The sequence below is a fragment of the Erythranthe guttata genome, chromosome 4 (genome assembly GCF_056151865.1).
Source record: "Erythranthe guttata isolate IM_541 chromosome 4, IM_541, whole genome shotgun sequence".
In the NCBI taxonomy this organism is placed as follows: Eukaryota; Viridiplantae; Streptophyta; class Magnoliopsida; order Lamiales; family Phrymaceae; genus Erythranthe; species Erythranthe guttata.
Genome location: NC_142536.1, coordinates 20,628,712 through 20,637,500, shown reverse-complemented (window position 1 = coordinate 20,637,500; position 8,789 = coordinate 20,628,712). Strand labels below are relative to the sequence as shown.

At 37.1% G+C, this 8,789-nt stretch overlaps 2 protein-coding genes across 2 annotated transcripts; both read right to left on the bottom strand.

The window, feature by feature from the left end:
• Positions 1 to 1,847: 1,847 nt before the first annotated feature.
• Positions 1,848 to 3,894, bottom strand: LOC105956035 (L-ascorbate oxidase homolog). Its single transcript, XM_012979857.2, has one exon. It carries the CDS (start codon positions 3,723 to 3,725, stop codon positions 2,049 to 2,051), a length of 1,677 nt encoding a protein of 558 aa, XP_012835311.1. The 5' UTR covers positions 3,726 to 3,894; the 3' UTR covers positions 1,848 to 2,048.
• Positions 3,895 to 4,544: 650 nt separating this feature from the next.
• Positions 4,545 to 8,482, bottom strand: LOC105956034 (2-C-methyl-D-erythritol 4-phosphate cytidylyltransferase). The gene is made up of 9 exons (XM_012979856.2): positions 8,321 to 8,482; positions 7,996 to 8,175; positions 6,866 to 6,953; positions 6,615 to 6,674; positions 5,921 to 5,983; positions 5,598 to 5,801; positions 5,421 to 5,514; positions 5,072 to 5,289; positions 4,545 to 4,955 (listed from the first exon to the last, which is right to left on the bottom strand). Exons 2-9 carry the CDS (start codon positions 8,112 to 8,114, stop codon positions 4,863 to 4,865), a joined length of 939 nt encoding a protein of 312 aa, XP_012835310.2. The 5' UTR covers positions 8,115 to 8,175; positions 8,321 to 8,482; the 3' UTR covers positions 4,545 to 4,862.
• Between the last annotated feature and the right edge of the window lie 307 nt (positions 8,483 to 8,789).

Genomic DNA, 8,789 nt, shown 5'->3' with positions numbered 1-8,789 from the left:
AATGCACAACACCGTGAAACACACACTGGAAATTGAGTGTACTTCTTTTGTAATTGAGTGTGCTTTTTTTATGTAGTGTGTGTTTTACACAAGAAGTACACTGAATTTCCAGTGTGTGTTTCACGGTGTAGTGAATTTTATTCAATGTCTGTTTTGGTGTAGTGCGTGTTTTTTTGAAGTGCATGTTTTTGGTGTATGTGCGGTTTTTTTTCGCTTTGAATTACTCAAGAACTACACCGGGGAAAAATCCACGCAGTACATCAAAAACACATAGTGAAAAAACACGCAACACACCAAAAACACACATTAAATTGCACCAAAAACACACATTAAAAATAAAATACGCACAACATCTAAAACACACATTGAATTACACAACAAATACACTGGAAAACACTTACTGGAAAAAAAATCACACAGTGCATCAAAACCACACTGACAAAAAACACGCACTACACACCGTAAACACTCACTTAGAAACAAAACACACTACACCAAAAACACACAATGAAAACTAAAACACGCACTACGTCGAAAGCATACAGTGAATTACACAATAATTACAATATAAAATAAACACCCGAAAAAAAACTACGCATTATACCAAAAACACACACTTCAAAAAAACAGGCACTACACCAAAACACACATTGAATAAAATAAACTACACCCTGAAACACACACTGGAAATTGAGTGTACTTCTTGTGTAACTGAGTGTGCGTTTTTCATATAGTCTGTGTTTTACACAAGAAGTACAGTGAATTTCCAATGTGTGTTTCATGGTGTAGTGCGTTTTATTCAATGGGTGTTTTGTGTAGTGTGTATTTTTTTTGAATAGCGTGTTTTTGGTGTAGTGTGTTGTTTTTTTTTCACTTTGAATTACTCAAGAACTACATTACAAAACACATACTGGAAAGAAATCCACGCAGTACAATAAAAAGACATACGGGAAAAAAACACGCACCGCACCTGAAAAACACACTAGAAAAAATACACACTGCACCAAAAACATACATTGAAAACTAAAACACGCACTACACCGTAAACACTCACTTGGAAACAAAACACACTACACCAAAAACACACAATAAAAAATAAAACACGCTCTACGTCGAAAACATACAGTGAATTACACAATAATTATAATAGAAAATAGACACTCGAAAAAAAACCACGCACTAAACCAAAAACACAAAGTTAAAAAAAACACACACTACACCAAAACACACATTGAATAAAATAAACTACACCTTGAAACACACACTGGAAAAAATACACACTGCACCAAAAACACACATTGAAAAATAATATACGCACTACATCGAAAACACACATTACACAACAAATAAACAGGAAAACACACACTGGAAAAAAAATCACGCAATACATCATAAACACACACTAACAAAAACACGCACTACACCGTAAACACTCACTTAGAAACAAAACACACTACACCAAAAACATACAATGAATAATAAAACACGCACTACATCGAAAACATGCACGGAATTACACAATAATTATAATAGAAAATAAACACCCGAAAAAAAACTACGCACTAAACCAAAAACACATACTTAAAAAAGACACGCACTACACCAAAACACACATTGAATAGAATACACTACACCGTGAAACACACACTGGAAATTGAGTGTACTTCTTGTGTAATCGAGTGTGCGTTTTTTATGTAGTATGTGTTTTACACTGTGAAACTGAGGTTTTGGTTTCTGTTTTCGGGGATTCATTGGTTTTCTTGATATGAAACGCCAAACAGGAAGTAGAGTGCAAAAATATGCATTAGAAAAGAAACTTTGGGAAATGGCATGATGGTTGGAGGGAATTTAGTAAAAACTTAAAACCAAGCTCAGTTATTATTATTATTATTACATCCTCACGAACAACAATAACTTTCATGGATTCATCATGAATCCACAATTTATGGTGCTAAAATAATAAAGATAAAAAGTTACACACACACAAACATATATATATATATATAGGAGATGATTGATGTAACAACTATGGATGGATGTGGATGTGTTCAAGAGTATGGAGTAGGCTTGGGCAAATTCTGGACGATGCCACAGAGCTGCTGAGTGAGTGGAATGTTGTACTCATCCCTCAGTGATCGAGCCGGAGATAGTACGCTGAAGTATAGTTGTTGTCCCAAGTAAGCTCTCTCAGCCATATCCGATCTCAGGTTCCACATTCCTGCGTTGTCCAGTGTGGTCATCACTGCTGCCCATGATTTTGGGTACACGTGAATGGTGTGCCTGCTCACTGCATCCAACAGGTTGTAGTTCTTCCTCTTCTCCGGGTTCCACTTTCCGGCCTCTATAGCTACTGCAAAGAATGAGTATCCATCCAAGTGCCATGTCTGGATAGTGTTCTCATTGTTCTCGAATATGATCTCAACAAAGTTCCTAAAAGTTGCGTTCACCACGCTTGGTGCCAAAACAACTTTTTTATCATTAGATGGCTCGTCCTTAACCAGATCATAGTTGAATGCCTTGTCGGCCAGTCCAAAGTACTCTGCCAGCTTCAATGGTGTCTCACTCTCAATATGGGACACTCCGTTGATGCCGAACCTGAGCTTGCCGTTGACCTGGTAGCGTGAGTTGGCAATCTTGATGGTGCGTGTGATATTGATTTTGCCGTAGTGGTACGAGCCTTGTGGGTTGGGGCGGGCAGCACTTGCCGTGAGGTTCCACCTGTAAGAGCGGAATTGGTTGACGGACCATGCAATACCAGCAGTGTTCTCAGGAGGGGGTGGTGGCAGCTCGGGTGATGCAGGGGCACCCTTGCCGTTGGCGTAGCGGATGATGGCCACGGAGCTCAGAGGCTTTTTGGAAAACCTACTAGAGGCAACAAGGTAGTAGTCCTTGGGGGCCTGATCAGCTGTGACAAGCACTGAGACGCACTGACCAGCGTGGAGATCAAGAGAGTCGTAAACATTCTGGACAGTGTGAGATCCTTCAACTTCAACTAATTTCATGATATGGCTCTGGAATCTGAAGTTGATGGAGGTCCTCAAACCGACATTGCAGACTCTGTACCTGTAGGTCTTGCCTGGCTCGACAATGGCGAGTGGGGTCAGAGGAGCAGAGCCAACCTTGCCAGATTGTCCATTGATGTGAATGCCGTTGGGCAAGCCAATGGTGGCACCACTGTCAAGAATCTTCTTGAGGGTCTTATGGCCCTTGTTGTACCAATCACCGAGGAGAACAGCAAACTCGTCAGCAGGAGTATCGAATGGGACAGGGATGAGATCACGGCTGTGGATTTGGAGCATACCCATACCACCAGCTGCCCTGTGGAAGGCGGTAGTAGGGAAGTAGAAATAGCTGCCTATCTGATCCTTCACCTGGAACTTATAGGTGAAATTCTGTCCGGGCAAAATGGGGCACATGGTGCCGAGGGTGCCATCCATCCAAGAGTTTTTCCTTTGCTGAATGCCTGTCCATGTGAATAATAAAGGCTCGTCAAGGTGGTTGAACACATTGACCACAATGTTGTTGTTGGAGGTGCAGTTTATCTTAGGACCAGGGAATTGGCCGTTGATCAGGATGCCCTGTTGTGGAACACCAAGTGGCGAGATAGTGCCGTAAGTCACTTTCCATTCCAGGAATACATAAGGATCCTCTGCCAATACCCCTGTCGCAGACAGGCATACCAACAATGCCCCCACCACAAAGATCATCATCTTCTTCGATCCCATTTTTTTTTCTCTTTCTATATGTATATATATATATATATATATATATATATATATTTTTCCCTTTTTTCTTTTTTTTTATTTTGCCAAGAAGAAGAGGGAAGGAGAAATCTTCTTCTTCTTCTTCTTCTGGCAAGAGAGCTTGGATTGGATGTGTGCTGTTTATTCACCCTCAGGCAGGGCCTTTATATATCAGTTATACAGGCGTGTATTTGGTTGGTTGGTTGGTTGGTTATCGAAATTAACGGTCTTCCAATTACCTCTTGTTCAAATCCAACCACAAGAATCCATCTACATGTCCTCCTCCTACGATTTCTCATTGCTCCTCTCTCCATCCATTTCCTCAATCCTCTCTTTCTCTCTCATTCTTATACTCACGAAAAAGAAAAAAAAAAAAGAAAATTATCACAAATATTGCATAATAAGTAAATAAATTAAATATATATTCGTCTACCTAGACTACTTACTTTTTCATTATTTTTATTGGGCTAACTAAATGTGATTTTTAATTTCTGTGTTAAAAAGAAGAATATTACACCTAATGTACGATCCAAAAATGTCGATAAATTGTAAATTTTGCATCCGAGGACGAACTTGCAAATTTTGCTGAAAACAGGTGAGATGTTTTGTTATTTATGCCTGAAACATTCTTTTGTGTTTTTGATATTGCCCACATGTAACAATGGAAATAAATTACAAACAGTTAACTGCAAAATGAAGAAAACGGATATTTGATGAGTTGAAGAGTAGCTGAGCTCAGAGACGTACAAATTCAGAATTTAACTGCCAGTTCATATCAGAATTTAATTTAGAGATCATATGTAGGCAAGAAAAGGAATTTATCATATAAGAAATAATTTTAATGATAAATACAAAGAGGATAAATATCAAAACAGAGGAGCAAACATTTTGATTTTACATCCGTACTCGAGGAACTATTGGACAGAAGCCAATACACTATTATTCAATTCCCAACAAAACCCACATAAAATAGTACACACAATCAGAGAATGTAATATTGCATCTGTCAAAAAAAAAAAAGAGAATGTAATATTGCTTGTTCACTCGTGAGTAAACAAGTAATACAAGGGTGGGCTATATAACCCAAAAACACAGCAATCCTTCATACTAGGTAGCTAATCAAGAGTCTTGTGGAGCCTCAAACCTTGTCGGGGTATCAATTCCCATCATACAGCACAGCCCAGAAATCAAAATTACAAGCAAAACAATTCCCTGAAAATTTACAAATGCCATTAGTCAAGACACTGTCCAACAAAGGAGTCCCGACTCACTCTCAGCCAAAAAAGTTCAATATATCATAGAGTCAGAAACCAAATTAACCGACTTACCACTATAATTCCCTCCAAGAGTGATGACTTAAGCTGGCAAACTCCATCACAAAGTGTAGCTTTGGCTGATACATTTCCCACAGACCCTTCTGCAAGAAATCTTTCTAGTCCCCGATAAGACAGCTGCTCAGCAGATCTATGTGGGTCTGAGACATACAGAACTGTGTACTTTGCACCCAACTGATTCACTGAATTGACAAGTTGAGAAAGAATGCTGCCTGCATATACAATCAGACTATTTACTTGAATCGTGAACTAAAGGATAAGCTAATAAAATGACAAGGGTTTCAAGTTTAGAAGAAAATCAAATCTTCAGAAACCGTTAAAGCATTGATTTAATGTAGCATACTCTCAGAACGTGGTTGATCAGAACCTCCAGGGCACAACACAATGAGATCCGTATGCCCATCCGATACTTTCTCAGTCCTAGAGTACAGGTAGTCCTGCCAGTAAAGTACAATATCCCATTCATTAGGACTAAATAAACAAAGGCAATCAGATTATGAGATTATTTCTAGGTACTTACATGAACTGAATGAAAATGTTGTAATTTATCAAAGTTTTCACCCTCTACGGCACATGACCCTACTAAAGCAACACTGCTGGTTTCAAAGTTATGCTGACAAGTATCAGCAAACTCTGAAATGAAAGAGCTTTCTATTGCCACTTTCTCCTCTCCAGCAACTATATAAGGAAAGGCCAAGGAGGAGCTGGAGTTTGAAAAAGAATCCTATCCATGAAGAAGCCACAGTTTAGTGTTAAATGGGTTGAAATGATATGACACTGAAATAAGACTCCAAATAACAATATAAAAGAAATTTATACAAGTAAAGAGCAAAACTAATAAACCTTGAGCAAGTCTATAAGAGCTGGATCAGTCTTTGAAGGCCTGGATATATCCACAGATTGTAACTGCATAACAAAATATATACTTCAAGCACCATAAGAAAGAAGCTAGTATAGAAGTTGTTGAAAGATTCCAGATATGTTAAGCTATAAGTCACAAAATTTTGTGGAAGTCGTTATTTACAGATGTTGAACAGATATATAAACAAAGGAGCTATGTGATGCATCAAACGAAGTAGATTACTCTCTTCACACATCACATCATAATTAAACTATTGCAAGTGAAAAAAGAGAGTGTGGGTTATCATTCCTTTCATTTAAATGCTGACGTGTAATTCCTTAATTACTTATGATAGAAACTTGCAGATATTCATTTCATGACACAATCCCTTATGACATATAGTAGGTTTAAAGTATTTATATAGTAATTGGCAAAGTTCATAAAATAAGTATGCCCATCCATTCATAAGAATTAAGAACTGTATCGGAATATAATGGCCTTCAAATCGTAGTCTCACGATCCTGTTGATACGAAATATTCACTGAAATGTGTAAAGTCAAAAATACTATCAACAACTAACATATAGATGCAAAAGAGATTTTCTATTTTCATTCACATGGATGTGGGGGCAGGGTCAGCATAAAAGATAACTAATTATATTCTTGCATAATAAGACCAAAGAAAACATATTAATACCTCTGTTCCAATGAAAAGAAAGGCAAAATTCTTCGACTGTTGGGCTTCCTGTCTTGAGCACTGAATATAATGAAACAAAAGGTTTTTATTTAAGTTGAAATTGCAAGGAATCACTACCTAAGTATCACAAAAAAATTATACACTAGTCATACTTATTCTGTTCATACATAATGCATAATTGTTTTGCTCTGAACATTGCAGAGAAATAACTGATTTCTAGGATAAGAATGACACAAAATTTATAGGTATACCAGGTATTTTGACCATCCACCTTCATTCATTGCAGACTTTGCCAAATCTCTTGGAGAGAGAATTCTGTAATCTACCATTTCTTTCTTCCTGAAACACAATTGCACGAGTTTTACAGATTAGTTTTGGGTTCAACTATAAGTAATTCACTAGAACATAATTACATATAATGAAAAAAGGTTGAGATTGATAGGGTAAGGGTAAGCACAAAAACCTAAACTTGATTGATACAGAGTGATAAAATCAGGTGCTATAGAGGTTTGGATAACTTGAGGAGAAAACAAGCTAATAGAAATTCAAGATACAAAGTCCAACAACCCCTTCTACAATCCCACAACAGGATTAACTTCTGATAACTTGAATCAAACTGGAATACCTAGAGTGTATAAGGTTGGGTATGGCTGAAAGACCAAGCAGCTTAATACTCAATACAAGATCAATCATAAAAAAATCATCTGAGCTTGGATCTTCGACATAAAGAATCAACTCGAACATATTTTTCTTTCGATAATATATGAGCTCAGAATCCGGTTAGTAAAAGACAATAGAATAAGTATAAAATGATCAATCCACCAGAGGTCAGTGCGTGTTCTAGCTCAAGCTAATTCGACATCGAACTGATTTATAATCAAACCAAGTTCAAACAGAATATGAAAAATTCAAAGAAGCTTGACCACAATGTGTCTGGCCCGACTCTATCTATTTATACCATTAAGTTTGGGTAGATATTAATTTTGTATTGAAGTGCTCCACAGAAGAAATAGGAGTAGTGAATGTGCATAACTGCAGGGACAAAGAGGAAGAATGAGAAGCAGCAAAAGGTGGCAGGAGACAAGAAGGAAAATCAGGCATATTTGTGTATAGCTTTCTAAATCTGAAGTTTGTTCTTCAGATCAAAGTAGAAAGCTTTTTTATAGCAGAGGTCTTAAAAACTTTATCAATGAATATTACTTATTAGCACCCATCAATTTTATGTAAATCAAACCACATAAAAATTCCCTTTCCATCTTTTAAGGAAATCGAGATTATTCAACAGGATAATTCCTTGTCAATCAGATAATAGCAGGCAGTGACCCCTCACGAACTACATAAAAGAAGATATAATTGATGAGAACCAATGGCAAACAATTACCCATCCAGATGGGACGACCATAGAAAAGCGGGCACCGTTGACGAGAAAGTGAGACCCAGAGGTAAATGAGCCGAGATAACAAGAAGAACAGCCAGTAATGCCACCGAAGCAGCTGCCATCTTCCTCCTCAATAACCAACGATTACACCGTGTATGAATTGAATTGGATTCAGTAGTTCAGCTAAACGTAAGAGAGAGAAAGAAACGTAAAAGCAAATTAATAATCAGAAATCAATCCAATCAGCCTGGATCTAAATTGAGGTCACATAATTGCCGTTGGCCAGATTGAGAAGAAAAAGTAAAAAGCGGATCCGTAGAAATCTTACCTGCAGAAACCAAATTAAAGGAATCAAAATCGCAGAAGTGCCCACGTTTATTGAATCTGCTCTGCCGGTTCGTCGGTTTTCCCCTAAATCCCCACAAACGTGTGAATGTGATACAACAGAGCCGAGAGAGGTCACAATAAGATGCAAATAAATAATAACAATAAATAATATAATGTCATACAACACAGCTGAGATGTATTTAATAATTTCGATTTTATTTAAACAAATTGTTCAATATTCTTAAGTTTTATATTGCTATAGAAAATATATTATAAAAAATAAATAATAAAATATAGGTTTTAATTTTTTTGACAAGTTTATAGGTTTTTATTTAATTGTTGGGTGCAAATTTAAAGAAGTATATAGTTGAGGGAGCAAACTGAAATTGAGCTATTTTAATCTTGCTCGACTTGTTTTCTTTGCTTGCTTTTGTTTAGAGTGACAGAAAAACTGAAAAAATCATTTAAGA